This window comes from Melanaphis sacchari, unplaced genomic scaffold (assembly GCF_002803265.2).
Source record: "Melanaphis sacchari strain LSU unplaced genomic scaffold, SCAv2.0 Contig182_pilon_pilon, whole genome shotgun sequence".
Classification (NCBI taxonomy): Eukaryota; Metazoa; Arthropoda; class Insecta; order Hemiptera; family Aphididae; genus Melanaphis; species Melanaphis sacchari.
In genome coordinates, this window is record NW_020270870.1 from 263,687 (window position 1) to 288,044 (window position 24,358).

General features: G+C 24.7%; 2 protein-coding genes across 5 annotated transcripts; one reads left to right on the forward strand and one right to left on the reverse strand.

The window, feature by feature from the left end:
* Positions 1-898: 898 nt before the first annotated feature.
* Positions 899-22,874, reverse strand: LOC112592635 (unconventional myosin-IXa-like). Of its 4 annotated transcripts, none has more exons than XM_025336761.1 (32): positions 22,472-22,874; positions 21,218-21,559; positions 20,904-21,147; positions 19,999-20,274; positions 19,832-19,926; positions 19,494-19,656; positions 19,283-19,418; positions 19,023-19,213; positions 18,786-18,961; positions 18,524-18,724; positions 18,279-18,414; positions 17,190-17,388; positions 17,041-17,110; positions 15,951-16,199; positions 14,968-15,199; positions 14,738-14,895; positions 14,453-14,678; positions 14,191-14,391; positions 14,051-14,121; positions 13,890-13,967; positions 13,740-13,819; positions 13,359-13,587; positions 12,231-12,481; positions 11,641-11,924; positions 3,391-3,567; positions 3,038-3,323; positions 2,728-2,972; positions 2,556-2,633; positions 2,172-2,368; positions 1,853-2,108; positions 1,612-1,795; positions 899-1,389 (listed from the first exon to the last, which is right to left on the reverse strand). In XM_025336761.1, exons 2-32 carry the CDS (start codon positions 21,544-21,546, stop codon positions 1,283-1,285), a joined length of 5,805 nt encoding a protein of 1,934 aa, XP_025192546.1. In that variant the 5' UTR covers positions 21,547-21,559; positions 22,472-22,874; the 3' UTR covers positions 899-1,282. The 4 variants fall into 4 exon arrangements, with proteins under 4 accessions (XP_025192546.1, XP_025192547.1, XP_025192548.1 ...); XM_025336762.1 differs by lacking the exon at positions 15,951-16,199 and adding an exon at positions 16,488-16,535 and having other exon boundaries at positions 22,472-22,873; XM_025336759.1 differs by having other exon boundaries at positions 1,283-1,389; positions 22,476-22,874.
* Positions 6,438-10,354, forward strand: LOC112592636 (microsomal glutathione S-transferase 1-like). The gene is made up of 3 exons (XM_025336764.1): positions 6,438-6,712; positions 9,947-10,032; positions 10,108-10,354. Exons 1-3 carry the CDS (start codon positions 6,575-6,577, stop codon positions 10,352-10,354), a joined length of 471 nt encoding a protein of 156 aa, XP_025192549.1. The 5' UTR covers positions 6,438-6,574.
* Positions 22,875-24,358: the final 1,484 nt, after the last annotated feature.

Below are 24,358 nucleotides of genomic sequence, written 5' to 3' on the forward strand. Positions count from 1 at the left end.
TTACATCATTAAAAAACAAAAACATAAGTCCTATATTTTCAATTTATGAAATTATATTAAATTATAATCATTTTACTTAATGTAATTTATTTTTTGTTATTTAGTTACATATTAACAACTACTATTATAACAAAGGTTACTTAATTAACAACTATTATAACAAAAATAAATTTGATACTTATTAACTTGATATTTAGAACATAACAAATGATTGAGAATGATTTTTGTAAAATGAATTTGAGTTCAAAACACAATGTTACAAATATCCATATAATTCACAAAAATTGAAAATATCCAAACTTTGTTTAACAATTTAAAAGTTTATAATATGGCATAACATTTATTTTTGTACAGTTACTTCTACACATAAAAAAAAAAAAAAAATATAAAACAGTAAATCATTATATAAGAATAATTAATTTTGTTTTTAGATCACAGCACTTATTCGTTGTTCACGAAAAATAAAATATAAACTTATGAATAAATGGAAAGGTTTGACACAAATTTGGGAACTAATTAATTAATAATAGAAATAATGTTTGTTTCCGGCTAATAATAGGAGTTTCTTTCACTATCAATTTAATTTGACACATCTGAAATCTATAATAATAATAAAATAATATAAGGGCTATTCAACATATTATACGATATAAGACGAGTACAAAATGTAATAAAAATAAAAAAAATGTCTTAACATAAATGCTATACATAAGATTATTTAGTCATGGTAAAATAATTAGTTTATTATAATAAACTAAAATTAATATTTTTTTATAATTACATATTCAATAAGTAACTGTGTAAATATAAATAAAAAAAAATTAAATAAAAATAAAAATTAACAAGAAGTTGACAATACAAAAAAAAAAAAATAAAAAAATAAACTCACTTGTTTAATATAAAATTAATTTGTGTCATTTAACATAATAAATGAAATTCTAAATAAGTATTAATAAAGAATAGAAGTACAAAATAACCACAACTCTGATCGAAGAACAGTCTTTAGGTGAAAACAAACGTTTTTCTTTTTATAAGGCTACTAAAAAAATTAATAATAGTAATTAAAAAAATAAAATAACAATGATATAGCACCAACTAACCAACATTCAATGGACAAAAATATAATACAAAACAACAGGTTATACAAAAGTAACAGCCTTTGGGATAACTTAAGTATTTTTATCAAGTCTTAAAAAATAAAATGCACACATAACCATTTATATTTAAAAAATACAAAGCAAAATGCATTATAAAATTTAATTAATTTACTATGTTCAAAGATTCAAACCATAATTGGATCCTCATCGCTATCCAATGTATTATTGTTTGAACGTTTGGATTTTTTTGAAGTATTTTTCAGTTTTGCTTTACGACTACTACTAAGTGTATCTAGTAACAATTAAAAACAAATTGTGGTTTAATAAATGTATTTTTTTATGGTGATATAGATGATAAAAGAGTGTCTTATTCTGGGAAAATTATGATTATTTTTATTATTATTTATGCTTCTATCATGTAATATCATTAATATGAATTTAATAACTATAACTGGTATTAAATGTATAATAATAAGGGTATACATTAGTGAGTTTAGCAAAATTAATAACTTACTAGTATCAACATCATCCAAACTTCCATCATCAGTTGATAAAAGGTCATCATCTGAATTTGTGCGTCGCAAACTTGGTAAGTTAGAGGTCAAAAAGTCTTTCTCTTTCTTGATTTCTTGAATTTGTCCAACCAGCATTTTTTCTTCTTCATCCATTTTACTGGGTCCTTCAGTTGGTCCATACACCTAATAAATTTGATAATTTAATTTTCAGCAACTAAAAATTTGACAAAATGAACATACTTTTGAAATACGTAAAGAAGATAGCCGATGAGTGGCAGTATGATGTGCAGTATCTAATGTATCAATGTCAGCCAATGTTGATTTGATTTTATCCATTTGATGGCTTATTATAGAACTGATGCAAAGTGTTTGTTGTTCAATATCTCTAAGTGACTCTTGTGCAGGAACTAATTTATTTGTTCTTAGTACACATGGTGCAAACACTATTGCCAATGAACTAGCATTCATGCGGTTTACATTTTCGTGCAATGCAACTCTAAAAATAAAGAGTTATGTCAAAATAAATTGAAGAAAAAAAATCATGGTTTAAAATATGTACCTAGCAAGATGAAAAACAAGTCTCTCCATTAGATCATAGTTGACTTTTGGTAATTTTTTTAAAATGTTAAATAATGTTGAGACACGATCCTCTGATAAACTAGCAGCACGAATAAAATCATCATAACAATCAAATGTTAATAATGGTTCTGGCATGTCACGTAAAAATGACTTCAATACACTGGCAAGTACATGAACCTGTAAAACATAAAGTTAAGTATAATATAGAAATAAAAGCTTTCAGTTTGTATTTTATACTGAATAAATAATACATTTGTTAAATTATATAGGTAGCATATAATATAAAACATTTTTGATTTCAATACATAAAATGGGTAAAAGTTGAATTAGTAATTTTTTTTCTATTCCGAGAAAACAAACTTACCTGATATTTTTCAAATTCAATTTTGCTCACATCATTATTGTCAATAAGCTCTTTAAGTTCATTTACACGTGTTGTAAGCTATAGCAATATATATAAAATCATCCATTATGAACAAAATATTTGTTTTTATTTATCCATTGACATTATAAATTTAATAAAACTTAAAACCTACCCCAGGCTTACGGTATATTCCTTCTGTGTACATTCCATACATTTCAATGATAGTTATAAGACATTCAACAACAGCTGGAACTTTACCCATACTTAAATCTAATTCACCTAAAGGACGTCCAAAAACTTTGCCTTTAACAATACATACTCCCTTTGACTGCATGTTAGTAGTAGAAGAATTCATGTCTTTTAAACATTCTTGATTTGCACGAGTATAACATTTTTTATGACATGTCAATTTACAATCTAAAATTAAAATGATATATTAGTAAATTGCTATATTATTTTAAAAATAACAAATTTATACGCACTTCGACACACCAAACTTCTTTCAATTGGCCACAAAAAGAATGAAGTGCAAACTTCACACGCTGTAGGAATATTGATCATACTCATTTGTAACATATGTCCACCATGATTAATGTGGTCTTCAGACTTTTGCTTCTTCTCTTTTTTACGTTTTGTTTTACTGGGCTTTTCTGCTTCAACTCGATTTTGACTCATAAATTCATTCATGAAACCACGAAATGCATTAACACAAAGAGTTACTGGAAAATCATCTTGGATTTTCTCATTTCCACATACTGTTTCTATTACCTAAACATATTATTAACATAAGATATGCACATAAATTGAAAAATACAATATCTCGACAATATCTTACATGTAAGAAATTAGCAATTAAATCTTTATATTTAATATTGAGCACTTGACCGTTCCCTTGTTTATTAGCAACACTATAAGTTGCTATAAGATTTTCTTTAAATTCACGTAATGCCTGTTTAAATATTTTATCAACTTGGGATGGTTTTTTAACTTCTTCACGTTCAATTTTGTACAGCTGAAATAAGATCAAAATATAACAATTATAACAATATACTAATTAATTTGATACTGTAGTTTTGTAACTTTAATAGAATATTATGTAAAAATAAGAAGACGACTTAATTTAAATATGTAATTTTATAGGATTTGGGTAGATATGCTAGTGCTACACTAACTTTGTAATAATTAATTATGATAAATTATCACATTTAAAAAACAAGTTTGAACAGGACAAGTAAAAATCTACTTCTTTAAATTTCTTAATTTCTTCAAGACTTTTTGTAATATTTAGTTTCTTTAGAGATATTTGAAAATTTTAATTTTCAATTAATGACATTTTAATAATTGACAACAAGATACGAACCTTTTCCTAATTAATGAAAACATTTAAAAAATTTGTGTAAGTATATAATTAAAAGCATATTCTAATAATAGTATAATCATATTATATTCACTGTGACCTACCAGTAATGATAAATAACAACTATTATTAAATAGTGACCTACCTTCTTACCAATACTTTGGTAAAAAAAAAAATGTATATTGATTTATAAAATGAAATAGTCTAATGTTAAACTTCATTTTAACTTTAAGTCTGCCATAAATTTTAGACTTAAGTATAAAATAAAATGTTTAGTTTGTAGATTTGTATCTATATTTATATTTTTTAAATATTAACCTAAATCAGATAATCAGGCTAGTATATCCATAAACATGGATAGAACTTAATAGTAGGTACTCAAAAACTTATTAACGTTTCTATTTAGTAATATTCTAGGTTGACCTAGTTATTATTGACAACTGTTGACATAGTATAACATATTGATATTGATATTTTTTTATAATATATATTACAAATAACTGTTTTTAACCTATAAGTAAATATTGTTGTCGTATAGTAGAATGATGTGAAAAAATTATATTATAATATTAGCTTAAAATAATTCAAAATAATTTTAAAACGTCATTATGTTCGAAAATAATAATATACTAACGCAATAATGAAGTTTCAAGATTTTAAGAATAATATTTTTGAATTGCAGCAAAGTAACTCGAATTGTTATTTTACATTTAAATATTAAATTTCGTTAAAATCTATAAAAAAAAAAGCTTAAGAGGACTTCGCACTCGCATGTGTTGTCTCCGTCTTACACACGTATGAAATAGTAAATCTTCGTTAACCAGTTTTAATAGTGTGCTTTTAGTTTTGATATTAGAGTAAATTAATCTATTTTCAAAATTTTTGTTAAGAACATTATCTGTGTTTTCTCGTTGGTTTATTAATTTACTATAGTATACGTTTTAATTTTAATGTAGTTGGAAGGAAAGGTTAAAATTATACTTTTGCTCCCCTTCTCCGACGCCACTGTATTAGTCACAAAAAATAAATAAAATAAAAAGAACAAAAGAGGAAAGGTATATATATAGATCAATAAATTAGCGATATTTTATCAATTAGACCAAATATGTAGAAGTATTACAAATTTAATAAAAAAATTTGTTATGACACAAAGCTATAAAGTATAAAGTACTATAGTGAATGTGTTAAATTTGAAATTAATAATAAATTATTGCATACAAACAACAATTCTGAATGGAATTGTGGATAATGTAGACGATGATATTACAGCTGTTAGTCTATTATTATTATTTATTAATATTTCTATTACAGTAATTTATTTTACTATCAATAATTTTTTTTTAGTTTTACAGTTTTTTTCGATTATTTTTTAAAAGATCTATGAATTATTTGTTTTAACTATGCAATATACAAAAGTATTATTTAAATTCATTTTTTTTTTCATAATCTCAACGTTGAAAATCAAAGCATTTTTTCTAGAATAGTGTATTTATTTAATAAAACACACACATTGTAAAATAAATACATTCTTCACTTCACTCTGTATCTAAAATACATTATGCATCATTATACAAGAAAAAATACAAATTTAGGGTAACTGTAATAGCCTAGGATAAATGGAACATTCCTGAATAAAATAAAAAGACGTCCAAAATACACAACTAAATTATTAAAATTACTAAGCAACTAAGTGAAAGTAGGCCACATATAAAACTTGGAAATTATATCTCAAATTATGTAATATAGGAAAACTTAATCAATGCCAAACCTTAAAAACTAATTTCAAAGAATAGTCTTTGGTTAAAAGCAATCATTTAATTTTATATATTAAAAAAAAAAATGGTTTGAAAAAATAACTATTATACCTAACGAAAGTGGATGTCCTACATTAAAACTGAACATAAAACATTTAATTATTTACAAATAACGATAGAAAAAATATAAAAAAAAAATCAATAGCTAAAGAAAAATACACGCAAACTAACTCTTCAAGTTATTTTTTAATAACTATAATAATGTATTTTTTTATACAGGGTGATTCTTAGCTGAATAATTTAATCATCTATAAGTAATCGTATTAATCAGAAAATGTACAGAAAATTTTAGACTGTTAAAAAAATTTTTTTTTTTAATCCTTATAAGTATGTACATTTTTTTCAATTATATTATTTGCATAACTAACTAACTGATTTGTTTTACAATTATTTTTAAAATGGGTTGTTAATTTTTTTTTTTAGATTCTATGTGAAATTGGAATGTGTATTAAATAGTAAAAACCAATTTTTATTATGTATCTAATATTAAGTATTAAATATTCGTATGATTGATGTTTCATGTCTATGCAGTTTAAAAAGATCCATTCTTTACGAGATTTTATATTTTTATTATATTCGTGATCCTTTATAAATTGTGAACATTTTAAAATTAAGCATAAAATTTACAAATAAAACAATATAGGTCGTCGAATAACGGAAGGGGAAGTATAATTATCGGTCAAACAGTTCAGGGTTGTCGCTTCTGTAGCTTGTAAAAAGTGGCAGTATGGTATTCAACAGTCAAAATTATCCTCATTCTTCGTTCGTATGCCTACCTTGGATATATTATTTTTCTAAGTGATATAATTTACTAAAAATAAAAAGTGCGATAATATATTTTTTACAAAATGTCAGATAATTCTACCATGGGACTGTTAATGATGTCAAACCCCGTGTTCGAATGTTATGCATTTTACAGTAGTATTCTTATTTTAAAAATGATTATGATGTCTTTTCTAACAGTACTTCAACGATTTAGAAAAAAAGTAAGATTTATTTACGTTTTACTTTTAGTTATAAATGTGTTTATATTTATTATTTCAATTTAATTATTTTCATTAAGAGAAAAAATAAGACATATTTAAAGTTAAAAAAATTGTATTTCATTTCTTTTTTTTTTTCATTTAAACATTCAAAGGGAAAGATTAATATTTTAGCCTTTATGTGCTTATCTTTACACTAATCATAATCAAATATATAATTCATTTAAAAAGCCACATAATAACAATTAAGTTTTTTTTATTATTTCATGAATATTACTTTTATTATTTAAATACATAGTTTTACAAACTATATCATATGATTAATTATGTATTGTAAAATAAGGACTCCCATTTAAAATTTTACACCTAATGACAGTCGAAACGGATTATTCTGTTAAAAACTATAAAGACCTATTTTTATTCAAACTTATTGATTGATAAATATATATTGTAACAGGCCACATACAAGCAACCGTGTATAGTTGTGCATTAGTTGTGCTGAAATAAATAATCTTAATTTCTTCTAAGTGTTTTTTTAATTGATAATACTTCTAATTCCAAATTACTAAATCTTAACATAAACTAGCGTGAAAATAACCCTTATAAATTACATTTGCCAGTCTTACCTTGAGCTCTCTATATACGTTTTTTTATCACTATTCCAAGTCATATACTTTCTGGTTAAGAGATGCGCACCGTCGCGTTTCCACGGTTTACGCTTCTTCAAATTCATGCGTACGTGCGATGATCCTAGTATCTTATGGCACCCGGATAACGTACTTCCCATTCCAAAATCCTTTAGATTATATTTATGTTCAATTGCATCTACCTGATTAAAACTACTGCCTAGATGCTTGTGCCTAGTGAGTTGCATTATTCCTATATGAAATGCGTTTTATAATAAAAGAGTATAAGTTATTACACTTTTGCAGGGACTATACCGGTTTTTAACCAAGTGTCCCGGTTTTCCCAGCGATTTGTTTCGGTTTCAAAATTTTACTCGATAAAATACCGATTTTCAATTATGAGAAAATATTATCTTCTTAGTTCCTACACATTACAAAATTCAAGATTATACGCACGATGATTATAGGTATTTTATTTTAAAGATTTATTTTTAGATTTTGTAAGTAAATTACCGCGATAATCCAAATTTAATGGTTTTTATTATTTAGACTAAGAATATAAATTAATATTATTATTATATTGCTTGTATACATAATTCATTAATATATATAATGACCGTAAAAAGTAAATATTATTTTATTATTATTTAAAATTTACATATTTTTTTTCTTTCATATGGCGAGATAATTTTTTCTTATTTAGGAGTTTCCAGTTTTTTGTAAATATTAAATTAGATCCTTATGGATTTTATAAATTATAATGTTTTAATGTTGATTCAATTTTAGATTTATATTTTTTGACCATAGAGTTATGTAAATTGTTTTGATAGCGTAATAGCAGAAAATCCTTATACCTACCATTTAATTATTTTAAAAATTTGTAATTGACTAACACCTAATCTGGGATAATTATAGGCAAGTTAAAACGTTCGCAATCGTTATAGGCGCAATTTAGGAGGTGCTTAGAATCCTAAAATTACATATTAGCACCTCCACATTTTTAATAACATCATCGAATTTTTATTGGTTATATATTATAAATTATGATATTATGTCATAGACATTAGTATAGATTTGATTCTAGAACTTTTCATCTTCATATTAATAAATAATAATAATGAAACATACCGATCACTGATCAGGATAATATAAAAAATATTATTGTCAATTTATTGTTTAAATTATGGACTATGGTTAATAAATTATTATATATTAATTACACAAGATTTTATAAAACGATTATTGATAAGTCGATAACGATTACGCCAAAACGTCTTTCGATTATTTGGTAAATAGAAAACAGTTATTGTTATTAATATTGAGAGATCTAAGCACTAAAATTGACAAAGATAAAATAATAAATAATTTTAGTATGTCTCAAAGATGTTTATCTTTAATAAAATTTAAAAAATAAAAAATATAATTATTTATAAATTATATTTGAAATTTGTGTTTTATTTTCTTTACTAATACTTTATTTCATTATAAATTATTAATAAATAATAAGGTAGTTTAACGAAAATGTATGAATGGTGCTGTAAAAAAAGGATTTGGGGGAAAAGTCACCCACAAATTTAATCCAAATTGCGCCTATGAGTATAACCATTACTAATGTGGTTGATACATGTTGATAAGTATTAGACATATCAAGTCTACCCATAGTAATAAAAAGTGTTGTATATTACTCTCCCTCGCTATAAAGGTACTGAAATGTGTGGTCAACGTCAGGGTATCTTGTTATATTGTTATAGAATATTAAAGCACATAGTAATAAATAACAACGCAACAAACATTTAGGAAACATGTTTAGATTTTCTAAAATTTTCTAAATTTTTTCTAAAATTTTCTTTACATGTTTATCTTTTTAGATTCTATTATCAACTTTCAACAAGTTAAGACTCACACTTACCAATATTTTAAAATTTACAAATTATTCAATAGTCAATTATGTTTTTTCAATTAAATAAATGCAAAAAGTAGTTCATAAGATCCAAAGTAAACATATTAAAGTGATACACATACATGCACTGAGCCACTGTCTCTATCTTACAAATGTACACCATGCCAAATTTACGTTTATCAAAAACAAATTAGGTATATGCTGTTTGTTTTAAATTAAAGTGAATTGACCTATTATCAAACATTCAAACTTAAGGTAAGAACATTTTTTGTGCTTAGGAGTGAGTTTTTTTCGATAACTTTAAGCAAGATATAAGTATATAAAATACTACAAATTAAAATTGTTTGTATCTAGTTTAAAAAAAATTAAAATGTTGCTCAAGCACAAAGTATGACATAAAAGTTTTAATTTTAACTTTGATAATTTCACTTTTATATCAACACACTAATAATGCATAATCAATTCTCATGAAGAACAAAAATTTGGCATGTCGTATGTTTGTAAAATAGAGACAACACGGATAGTATTCTTAACTATGTTACTATTAAATCGGACTTATCTATTGTTATACACTAAATTATTGTACAAAACATCATTACATAATACTCTTATCCGATTTTTTTTTATACATTTTTAACCAACCGTTAAATCAAATTTTAAACTAGCAAATGAAAAATTATTTACTCAAGTAATTGTTATTGTATTTAATAGATTTTCATAAGTCCAGAAGATACTTCAATCAGCAAAAGAGGTGGAGAAGTTAAATATGATGATCCTGATATCGAAAGAGTAAGAAGGTAAAATTATGAAATTAGATTGTATTATCAATTACTGAAGATTAAATAAATAATAATTTTTAATTTTAATTTTAGGGCACATTTAAACGACTTGGAAAATATACCTATATTTTTAATTACTGGATTACTTTTGGTAGCCTGCAAACCTCCAGAAATGATAGCTAACAATATGTTTAGAATCTATACATTTGTAAGAATAATGCATACAATTGTTTATGTGTTCACGTTACCCCAACCTACAAGAGCAATATTATTTATTGCAGGAGTAATCATAAATATTATTATGATAATTTATATTATCTTCAGTATGCATAATTTTTAATTGATATACCTATAAACAACTTATTTTATTTATTACACTATATATTTACCTACTATATGTTAAATAATAAATATAGTAGGTAAATATATTATTTTGTATTTTGTTTTTTCAAGTTTGTTCAATTTGTACTAACAATTATAATACTTTTTTAGGATTTGAAAATTCACATAAATGCAACTAATTATTAATAATTTTTATTTTAGTATATGATGTAAAATAAAGAACTGTGTAAAATAATTTATTATAGACACACATGTATCATAATCAAATCAATAGATATTTGTCTATTAGTATTTACCATTTAAGTTTAATATGAGCTGATAATTATTTGTCAAGTTATAAAAATATAATAAGGAATCATCAATACTATAGACATCACACCATTAGACTACCACAATTGGCCATAGCCACTAAACACAATGCATTTGCTTGCAAATAAGCTGACTATTATTTTAAGACCTTTTTTTTATATATTGATAATTATGAATTATAATCAATAAAATTAATTTAAACATAAAAAAAACTTTTTCTATTTATTTATATGCTTATACTATAATACTAATATTAGATTCCAATTAGAGCTATAAATGTATTGATTTCACAATAATATGCTTTTTTGTGTCTAAAAAAAAAAACATTTTCTAGTAGAAAAAAATATCCTGATCATCAACTTTGAGGGAGATTACTGGTAGAAAATTGTATTTAGAAAGAAAAGAAACTATTGCAAGTTCAAACGCAGAAATTTCTCAGTATTTTTTTAAATAACTGGGAAAAAAAATATATAAACATTTATTAACATACTATTATTAAAATAATTGTTTGGTAACCATGGTTAGTTTAAAAGTTAGACTGTCTTTGCTAAGAATTAGTTTTTGTATACAGTTATAGGTATATCATTGAATTTAAATTTAATATCTCTATAGAATTACCCAATCAGTAAAGAGGTATATTCAATTATTCCTCTACAGCAAAGCTGATACCTACTTGTCAACTTTTTTACTTTTAATTTAGTATTAAATTAATTAAACCTTAAATTTATTGGAAAGTTGCATACAAAACAATAACCAAATTTAACATTACATAGATATTAATTTTAGTATAATAATACTTAAATCTTAAATATTATTTTTATCGTAGTCAAGCCTTGATAAATCTAATTCAAATATGATAAAAATAAATTTTACAACATTGAAAATATAGGAATTTTCAAGAGACAAAAGAATAATTTGAGTTATTAAGACTTGATTGTACTAATAATAATCTTTTGATAAAAAATATTAACTAACCTTTTTAGTTATAAAATCTTGCATCATTTTAAGTTCACGTACATCAGATATAATCTTGTCAGTACGGTCTGTGAATTCTGATGTACCAGTTAAACTGAATTTCCCTATTGTAGTATTTTGGTTATTTGCTATGTTTGGTGTTATATGAGCTTTATTGCCTGAAGGTGCTGGTTTCCTAGGTTTTCTTCTGTTAGTTGGTCGATTACTTCCATTTTGTTGTATACAAGGCATTTGTAATACACCGCCATTTTGAATACATTTTGTATGAAATAACTTTTTACAATCTAAAACATAATCCAATAAATTGTTTATCAATAATTATTGCAAAAGAAAACGAGACAAAAAAAAATCAATTTATCACTTAAATTGAGTTATAAGTTAAAAAAAAAAAAATAGTCAAGACTATTATGTCTAGTATATAATATTTGATAATTTACTTTTTAATTATTAATATAATAAATTGTAAAAATATGTAAAACATCTAAACAAATATAATTAAACAATTTAAAAGTAGATAATTTGTAAACAATGGGATATTTAAGTATTAAAGATTAAAAATGTATAAATTATAGTAATAATATTTAAATTACCTGAGCACTTGTGTCCTTGAGTTAAAAAGGCATCCATCAATTTATTACAATAAGTACATTTATCTTGAGGAGTAAATCGTCCTAATTTCCTAAACCGGTGGCCTGCTATTGTAAACATGGTAGTACCTTTCCATTCCAGAAGTTCAAAAGATGGTGAATATGTTAATTTTGGTTCATCTGATTTTACTGAATGTGTAGTAGAGCCATCACTGTTTCTTCTTTTTAATTCTTTTTCATTTATAATAGAATTGCTATTGAAAAAATAATATTTACAGTATTTATACTAAATAAAAAATATTTAAAAACAAAATATTATAAAATAAAATCATAATAACTCGAGACTCTAGTAACTTTAAATTTTATGATAATAATTTTAATAACAAAAAAATGTAAGGTTAAAATAAATTATAATCAATTGCCTTCAAATAAGCACACACTTACATCACACATAAAAAAAGAAACATCTACCGCAATGCCTAACTTCTGGTACACTCATTTCTGTCAAACACATATTTTTTGAATACAGAGTACTGAGTATCTGAATTAAGATACAAACATTAACTTTCAGAAACCATAAAAAAAATCATAATGTTTTCAATAAAAGCAGCCTATACAATTAACAAATTAAAAATAAAACTGATCTCTATCAACTAATTTAATATAATCCTAACAGACTGGCAACTGACTGCAAACATATTTTTGTGTTTCTCACTCCAATTTTAAATAATAATAACTTCTATTAATAAAAACTGCTGTTATATGGTTATTCTTTCAAACAGCATATGAATAGATATTTTAAAATATCTACTTAATTATACTAACTTCCAGTTAATCATATAATATAAACAACTTTTATCAATTGTATATTTGACAATAAATGCTGTCAACCATGGTACTAGATAACTCAAAAAATGTTAATCATCATTAGAATGAAGTCAAAATGTTAAATATTATAAATAGTTTAAATAGTATAAATTGAATGATATAGTTGAACTGACCAATAACTTTATTGTTGATGTCATAAATATGTAAAATATATTTTTAAAAAAACCTTTATATTTGCATTATCTGTAAGTCACTTTATTAGATATTAAGTAATTGATCATATTCATATATTTTTTATCTTACTCTGGTGCTGGTTCAGTATTAGATACACGAAGTCGATTAAATAAACGGATTGGAGGATTTGGCTCAGAGGTAACATGAGCAGTTCTGGTCAGTAAAGTGCGTTTATTGGAATCAATGGTTCGTTCTCTTCGTTTCCAAACAACTGGTGGTTTTACATGAGTATCATCTAATTCACTATCACTAAATGCTGTTCCTTCGTGAGTTGAACCATCAATCTTGTGAAAACGTTCTAAGGAATTGAAAAAATATTTATTTTATTTGTTTTACTATCTATTTGATTTAATTCAATAAGATCTAACATTATATTGATGTATCTAAAAAATGTTTAAATAATGAAAAAGTCTATTTTACTATTAAATATTAATAATATAATATTTATACCTTTATGAACATCAGTTGGATGGGATTCTATTCTCAGACGAGATGATATTTTTCTTTTTGGGGCTTTAAATTGTTCTTCCCTGTAAAAAGTAAAAATAATTAAAAATGTAAATAATTTGAAATTTTACATTGAATAAATAATGTTCATACTTAATATTATTTATAATTTTGGATTGTACAAATGGGTCAGCTTCTGATTCACTGTCACCTTTTGCTCCTCCACTACTTCTGTGAATGAAAAAAAAATATAAATTATGCTAATTAAAATACAACTATTATTAAGTAAATATTTCATAAACTTAATTAATTACTCAGAATCATGCAGTTCTTCTTGACTAGAATCTTTAGAATTGCTAATTTGAGGAGCTGAAACACTTTTCCTCTGCAAATATGAAGTTTAATAATAAATTATACATTACACTAATACTTCAAAAACTTTTAAATGATATACCGTATTTTTTATTTTTGAAAATTTTTGTCGAGCTAAATAACCTCGAGAATGAGCTTGTAAAGTAATAACACTTCTTCGTAAATTCTTATACCAAGTTGCAACTCTATGTTTTCGCCATACAGATTGTATATAAACAGCAGCTGATTCATCCATTCTCATTTTATTAACTAGCCTTTGAGCCAATATCATTCTCCACCAAGACTAATATGGGAAAGTAAGTACATTAAATCCAAATTAAAATTTTTTATACATTTAATAATACTTGTAATGTTTCTGTAGCCCATGTAATTCTAAGATATTGTCTTCGTTGTAATAGTGTACGAAACCAACGTTGTATAGTTACAATGCTTGCCATTATTTGTTGGTGAAGTCTATAATCAAGTTTTAATTTTTCACACTCACGTAAAAATACTTTTGATTCACCAATCTGATAATTATCTCGATCTAAATTTAATGTTCTTAAGAAATTTTGAACATCTTGAGAGTTACTATAAATAAAATTTCATTAAAAATATTTCTAAATGAATATTTTTCTATTTTTAGTTACCTATTAAGTCCTTTAGGTAGTAATATTCGATAAAGTTGAACAAATTCTTCATAACTAAGTCGAACATTATATCCAGCTTGACGAATTCTCACAGTTTCTAACATTCCTGTATAACGTAATTGTCTTTGAACAGTATCATGATCAAACATGTTTGCAACCTAAATATTTTAACAGTAATATTAAATTGTTATGTAAATGTAAACATTTTTTTAAAATTATTAAAGACTTACTTTATTACTATTGCTTTTAATACATCGAATAAAAAATGGATTTGCTTGATTAAGAGTATCCATAAGGCTATTTAAAGACATTTGAAACTGAGCAGTTACAGTAAGAGGTTGTTTACGAGCTTTACTGCTAATTGAACCTTGTACTTGTATTCGTCCTGCAAGTGTTTTTACACTTTGAAGATTTTTTAATCCTTTGTTACCACGGTCTTTAGGTCTGAAAGATTTATTTTTCCTGTAACATAAAATATTTTATTAGTTATATATAAAATAAATCTTTTTATTAGTTATATGAAATAAAATATATTTTTAAAACTATCTATATCTATATAGTTTGTATACATACAAATACGTTAACACAAAAAATTGTAAAACATTTTTATATGTAAACAATTTTATTTGTTAGTAAATAATCGAAAGTATTAAGTATTACAAAGCATAAGATCAAAGTTAACTAAGACTTAAAAAAAAATATTATTAAAATAAATGTGGTACAAATATAAATTATGATCTTAATTCATACTCGTTATTAATTAAAATCCAATAGATTTATTACTATTAGTATTAAATGATAAATTATGTTTAATGAAAAATGTATATTTATGAGAGAAATATATTAAAAGTAATTAATATTATTTTTTTGTGTATAAAATTAAAATAATGTTTCATAAAAAAAGATGAAAAATAAAACTTATCTTCTAATTATTTACAAAATATGATTTCAAACCATGCACATGCTAAATTGATATAAATGTATAAACTAATCATATCCCATGCTTAATAAAGCATACTATATGAAAAAAAAAAAATATAGTTTTACAAAAAAATGTAATTATATATTGTAACTTGTAAAGTGTTTAAAGTATTGTTTATTTATTGCACAGCATAGATATATAAAATAAAAGATTCCCAGTTTAAGTGTTTTTAAAAACTCCCGAAACCATCCGAACACCAGTTTTTAAAACTTTTAATTTTTGGAAACATACATAACAATTTGTGTAGCTCGTTCAATGACTTTATCTTCATCTGTAGATTTATTGGCTTGAGTTTTTATATCTTCTTTATTAAGAATTTTATTAGAATTAACAGTTTCTAAGTTTGTAAATTTATTGAAAGCTGAATTATTTTTATATATATTATGTTCATTGTTTGGGGCAGATGCCAATTTTTTACCCACATTAAGTACATATCCACCTCCATATGGTGTGGAATTTACGGAAAATTTTGGAGTGTACCTGGAAATATTATGTTAAATAACAAAGGGCTAATTTATTTTGTCTGGACAATGAAAAATAAAAAATAAAACTTCAATCCATTCAGAACTAATAAATGAAAAAATAAATAAAATATAAATATTATAACTTTAAATTTTAATAAAACTAACCCAAAATAAACAATAAAAGCCACATATCATGTAATATGTCTTAACAGTGCAGTAATTAATACACATAAATATAAACAAATTTAAGTATATTAAAATGACACATTTAAAGCAATAACAACAGTATTTAAACTGAACTTACACTATACGATTAATGGTGAGGTTTACCGATGACATTGTTACTAGATGACTGGATGTAGCATAAAAATTAATATTCAGTAATAATTAAATTTTATTTTAAAATATTATGGATATAAAAAATTTTTTTTAATTTAAATATTTGAAGATAAGATTAAAAACTGTTAAAATATATATACAAATTTTTATACAATTTTATTCTAAATCATATAAAAAATGTATTCATTGTATTACTATACAATGTAAAAAAAACTAAACTTAATAAAATATACTTTATTTTAAGAGTATTTATTAATAATTGATTTAAAACATATAATATATTTAATCATAGTCAATCAAAAATGTGCTTTTTCTACCCCTTTTTAAATAATTTATTAATTGAATATCTATAACATATTGAACTATTTTGTAATTTTTCAAAATATTTATATAAATACCTATACAAGTTTATTTGAAATTTATATATATATTATATATAGTTCAATAATTGACTACCCCTGAAGAAATGATAAAATATGTTTTATGGTATTAATATAATAACTATAAAAAAATATTACCTAATTAAACTGTCGTTTTGCATACTATTTCTGAAACGTAAGGATATACTTGAAGCTTTCACACCATCAACTAAAATAAGATATTATTTTTATTAATATTTTAATTTTTAATTTATTATATCATTAGTTGAATAAACTCAAACATTTACCTCTGCTTTGTCGATGCCTACGACCAGCTTCTTGAAATGAAAAATAACCTCTAAAAAATGCCCTTACAATTGCCCAACGGAACACTGCAACTGGATCTGCACCAACAAGTTCTCGGACAAATGCCATGCTACTATTTTTTAATACACCTACAATGTCTTGTCGCATAAGATCCAAATTTTTCTCTCTCATCTCAAAAACCTAAATAAAATGATTGGTTTATCATCTAATATAAATAGTTAAATTTAATTTGTAGAAATAACTTTAATTGCTTTCATAATTTTACATAATTTACATAAGTACTAAAAACTACTAAACAACGCTTGGACATAGGGACGGATTTAGTATAAGAAAGCAGAAAAAATTATAATTGATAATTTTACAAAAATAATTTTAGAGAAATTAATCTCATAAATAAACTTAGGTAAATATTGTTTTATTTTTTTAAAATTAAATCAATCATAATTAATAGTCTACTTCAAAAGTCAAGTATCTTAAAATTGTAAACATATATAAAAATTGAAATTTTATTATAAATATTATGTTGCTAAGTGATGTGTTTAGTATGTAAAAAAAAAAAACTTGATAATTTAATTAAAAAATGTTATAAATAAAATAGTAGAGTACTTGTATTTACAAGTATAAAAGATGTAGTTGACTACTCGACTAACTTTACTAATGAGATAATATTTTAAAATAATTAATTTTACCTTCATTTTAAATTATGTTAGCCAACTTTACAAAAAAAAAAAAAAAAACTGTACTAACTTTGTATTAGCCTATCATAAATGCAATATTTTTCAGTGAAATAAATATGAAAGGAAGCTTTCTTAATTTGACACTACTCAGAACATTCCTTGAATATGGTTTATTATTATTTATAAACTCTGTATATAAAAATAAAACACTAGTATGATTTAATTTATAAAAAGTGTCATTTAATTAAAAAATCTAGTTACTCTATTAAATCATTAATCAAAACATAAAAAGCAAATGAATATTTAGCTTATTGAAGTATAACATTATTTTTAGTACTTAAAATTTAAGTCAAGTTATTCAACTTTATTTTAATCAATAATATGTTATATTACTTGATATTTAACTCGTCCTGCATAATGTCTTACAATAAAAGCATTTTCTTTACGTTGAGGCATCTCATAAAATTTGTTATCTTTATGAACAGAGTTAAATTTTTGTAATAATGTTTCAGAAGAAGAACCTGGAAAACTGAAAAAAAAAAAATAATAGTAAAAACACTGTATAATGTTATATTCTGTAAAATTACTTTAATAAGTCGACTAATTTTACAGTTATCATTATTGTAATAACTACTTACTTGCATTGATCATCCAATACACACAATAATCCATTAGGTTTGCCTTCAATCATTTGCAAACATCCAGTATTATCTAAAAAGTCTATATCACTCCATTTAATTCCTTCTTTACGGTATTCTTCTTGTTCATATTTAAATACATGTTGATTGAAATAATATTGAAGATGTTCATTGGCATAGTTTATGCAAAATTGCTCAAAACTAAATAAACCATACATTTATTGTAAATAAAAAAAAATCATAAAATTAATTTACAACTTACCTATTTGAAGCACCGAAGTCTTCAAATCCAAATATATCCAACACTCCAATTGAATTTCCTTGATGATCTCTTAAAGTATCTTTTTTTGAAAGTAAAGCATGATTTACTTGTAATACAATCCAATCAAATAGAGCGCCATAAAGACATTTAGCCATTGCATCTCTAGCTGCTATAGCCTATAATATTTATAACAAAAATATTATAATTTGAAAAAAAAAAAAAAAAATGAATGATTACTTCAGGTAACTTATAGTTAATCACTAATGTTTCTCCAGATGCTTTTGCACGTTTAGCAGTTAAAGCAGCTAATAATGTTTCCTGTTTTACCCTAAGGAGTTGTGATATTAAAAACACTATTTCAGGATTTCTTACAGCAACTGCTTCATCATGATGGTAAGCAGACTTGCGAGGTTGAAAGTCGACATTACCTAAAAATTAAAATTAAAAAATATTGATGAAAAAAATAATTGCCATTGTATTTTTAATTGTAGTATTACCCAACAATAAAACTGCTGAAAGAACTGCAAATAATCGGCGTTGCTTTTCAGGTGTGAAACCTACCATTTCCATAGATTGCTTTAATCTAGAGAATTCATATTTTTCATCTAAATTTCCTAAAGTATAGCATCCACTCTAAAAATATAAGCATATACATTTTTGTAAAATAAAAATGAATTATGTTTTAATAGATAAAAAAAATATTCTTACCCCATTTAAATAATTATAATAATCTACTCGATGTAAATGTAATGCCTCTTTTTCTGAATCACTAGCTCCATTTAATAGGTAATAAAATACATGGTAATTACGTTCATTTTGTCCCTGGGAACAAATTCTGGATTTTTCTAAAAGATATTTTTGAACAACAGCGCTAAAATATATTAAAAAAAATAAAAAATAAAAATAAATAAAAATATCTTATACTTAAGTTAAGCTTAAAAATATTTTAAATACAACTTTAAATAGTTATTTAATAGTCGTGAAAAAAATCAAAATCAAATCATAACAAATTAAATGGACACAAAATTGAATTATTAAGTACTTACCCATGTACCATCCCATTTTCTTTATAATTAACTTGTATAAATTTACCAAATCTACTTGAATTATTATTATGGGCTGTTTTAGCATTTCCAAAAGCCTAAATAATAACATAATAACAATACATTGAAGAGTTAAAAATAAAAAAAAGTTATAATAATAAATTACATACTTCTAACACTGGACCAGCACTTAATATAGTTTGTTCAACACCACTACCATGACTACCTTTCTGACTCAAAGCAGTAAGATGGTGTAAAAGAAAATTTGTAGATTCTGTTTTACCACTACCACTTTCTCCACTTATCACAATGCACTGATTACGTCTTTCCCTTAGCATACAATGGTATGCAGCATCAGCAATGGCAAATATATGAGGAGGTAGCTCTGGACCAAGTCTTCGATTTTGATAGAGTTTTACATATTTTGGATTATAAATGGGATGAAACTAATAAAAAAAATTAATATATAAACATATTAAGTATTTATATTGTTATATTGAAATTTTTTTAGCAAATGACTATTTTTTGGAAATCTACAAAAATGTAAATATTTTAACTAATTATTTGATAAACAAGAAAAAAAAAGTAAATAAACATGAATTTACAAATTTTTTTCAATTAATTTTTATAGTATTCAATAAAAATTTGAAAAATAAATTATTTTAATTACTGACCTATAACAGGCTTTAATAAAATTATCAGGAAAAGGTTATATTTCTAAAATGTTGTTATGTATTTTATATTCATAACATATACACTCAATAGTTTTTATGTTAATGTTAGATTTTAAGTCTACAAAATGTGTTAAATGATAAATCGTCTTGAGAATATATACTAGATTTTATAAGCTAATAAGATGGATAATAGATATTTAATTGTAAAATGTTTTAGATTAGCTTCATGTGTCAATATCAATATTTATAAAAAAAAAACAGTAAATCATATAATAATTACAAGGATAATTACTAATTAAGTACTATCTCTAAGTCATACAAAAATTTGGAAAATCACCTGCTAATTGAATCCCATAATATTTTACAAATGAGGAACTTAATAAATTATTTTTGTATGTTACCTTAAAAGGATTGACTGCAATTAAAATGGAACCAACATAAGTATATATATGACCAGCCAAAAATCTAGCTCTTAGATTATCTAAAAGTGTTTGTTCATTGAGATCAGGAAGTTGACAAAGATCTGGATATTCTCGATCTTGTGGTTGATAAAGAAATCTATAGAAGTAGTCTCGTATAAGTTGTGGGTCCATAGTAAAACCATCAGCCCACAAACTGTCTGATAACTTTTCTCTCAAATAAAATCTGAAAAATGTACAATTAGTGAATTTAATAAGTAACTAAATACTTAGAATAAGTTTAATCTTAGTTTTACCTATAATATTCTTCTTGTTGAGTGTGCCTACGAGGTTGGGGCCATAACAGCATAACAGCAACAGGACATTCTGTAGGACCAAGTCTGCGTTCCTTACATTCTCGTCCAAGAGCATCACCAACCACCTCAGCTAGCTCAAACGCACTATTGCAAGTAGTTCCACAACCCCCTGATAAAGAGAGTCGTTCCACTATACAGCTAACAATCTCATCAGAAGAAGTTTGTTTGCTAGCCTCCACACTGAGTGCTTCATAGCATTGTGATAAAGCACCCACAAACACTTGCACTATGTACCTCTGGTTGCCTTCACCCATGGCATTTAAGTTCATATAAGTGGCATAACTTAAAAAAAAATAATGATAATTATTATTATTAGAACCTAAATTAAAAAATGAAATAATATTGAATTAGCATCTTAAGTAACATTTTAATAATCCAATATTAGGCTAGTATTAACTATATAAAACACAATTTGAAATAATATTAAATTATTTAAATTGAATATAAAATGTATTATAATTAAATTCTTAAAATCAAAATCATGTGGAATAATGGTCTTGTTCAAGGTTGTATTCATTAACGCATTAAGGGCAGGGCTAAAAAATGTTTTTATACTTGTAAATTGAAAAAATAAAGAAATTTCATTGAAAATAAGATAGCAATTTATTAAAAAAAAAAAAACACATTAAACAAAAATAAAATACTGTCATAAGAAATAAGCTTAATATAAATTATAAATTACAAAACAAATATACCTACTATAATATTAATTGTTATTTTTTTCGATATATTATAGGTACAGTAGAATAAATTGAATATTTTTCTAACCTCTTTAACTAATTCATATTTACACTAGGTATCTAAAAATATGCATAATAAAAGTTAACATAAATTTAATCATGGGTTTTACGTAGGAAAATAACTGGCATAATAGGTACTTTTAGTAATACCTAGGTAAAAACGTGTAAATAAAAAAATACTAGTTACAGTGACAGTTGAAAATTCTATGCTAGGTAATGTACGCTTTAACACCACAATATTATGATTGTTATTTGTTGTATATTTAGGAGATTCTGATTTCTGACAAGTCAATACATGACTGATTAGGGACTATTTTTTATTAAATATCAATTATTAATACATTGGTTTGATAGGAACTTTTCTACACGATACGTATGATCTGTGGTAACTATACAAAAGGGAAATACTATAGTTCCGGAGGGGAAGTGACAAAAGAAAACTCAAGATTTTTACCTACGGAGGACGGTCCTGATAGTCGCGTACAGACGTCGACGATAATGGATCGCACTGCTACAGACGAGCTCCGACTCTGGCAAGTATTTGTCGTCAAAATAATATAGAACTCAATGGATCAATGATAAGACGGCCCCGTCCGGATGGTGAATCGCGCGTCAATCACTGCCGATTAACGACGTGTGATCGTTAAATGTAAATGAACGGCGGTACAACATAGCGCGCGCAACGACGGTTGTCTGAACGTTTCGGATCCAGCGACGAGAAAAATCTCGGCAATTGACACTCTTTCAGTCAAACTGTTCGAGGAAACCACAAAAAAAAATCAATTTCGCATACCCACTCACTAATACAAACCGCGACAACGAACACTGACGGGACACAAACGAATGATAATGATGATGATACGGTTATACTCACTTGTTGGCGTTTTTCTTGTGCGTGCGCCGTGTATGAGTGCGTGCGTGTGTGCGCTACATCGTTTTGAAATTCGAAAATGATAATAACAGAATGTACGTAATCACCAAGGTTTATAGATAATAGAGGTTGCCTCATTTACAAATTATGAAATTTTAGGAGTGGGAGAAACCACACAGTGACGTCAGCCGAAGTACAAAATGTCAAACTGTACATTTATTAAGTATTAACGTTCAACTGCTGTATTCGGTCACTACTCACGTGTTTTCTATTGTTCATTACATTTCATTTTTTGTTCAATCCACGTTTAGTATTAAAAAATATTAAGACATGACAACAAAATCATTAAAACCCAAAGGTGGATCATGTTGTGCTGTAGCAACATGCATTAATTATGCTGGAAAGGTGAAGCGAGATGGAAATACTAATAATATATCATTTTACAGGTAATAATTATAATAATATAAATAATTTAATACTAATTAAGTTAATTATAAATGTAAATTCAATCGTATGTATAAAATAAATATTATTTTGTTTGAGAATGAATCCTTTGTACCTACAGTTTTAATTTACAAGTTGCAATATTTTTAATTACTCAAATGAAATGACTAATAGATACGGCAATACCTCAAAAATTATTTGCTCAGTTAGCATACTTTCAAACAAAAATATAGATTTTACTCTAATTTTTAGATTTCCAAAAGACCCAGAGCTACAAAATAAGTGGACTCTAAAGTGTAGAAGAGGAGATAGTATGAATCCTTGTTTATCATATATGTGTTCTGAACATTTTAGTGATGATGCATATGTTCGAGATCTTAAAGCCGAACTCTTAGGTAATTATATTTTTAATTAAATTACCTCATAATGACAATATTTTTATCAAATTGTTTTAATAATTTTAGCATACACTCCTAAATTTCGTAAATTAAAACCTGATGCATTGCCTACCCTAAATTTACCAGAAGATTATACCCACAGTAATGTAGCATCAACATCATCATCTAGTCGTAGAAGTAGAATGGAATTAAGAAAAAAAAAACAGGTGATTATAATTATATTATGTTATCATTAATTACTAATAAATATTTATATTATCTAAATATAATTTTGTGTTAAAATAAATCATTTTAATTTTTCATAATTTAAATAAGTTGAATACATATTATATTTTTTTTTATCATAGTGTTTTTATGTGTTATAGGATCATGATGATTTAATAACTTCAGTTATGAATACTGATACGAATTGGCCTTCTGATGTATCTAGTTCCACAGTAATGATTGATGATGATTCCACACTTCCACCAAAACCCAATTATGAACAAATGTACAACGAACTACTTAAAATGTATGAAGTCTTACAAAATGAATCTAATATAAACTCTCATAAACATGAAAAATCTAAAAAAGAACCTGTTATTGATTATCAAAAAATCAATCAATCTCTCAGATCCTCAAAACAACA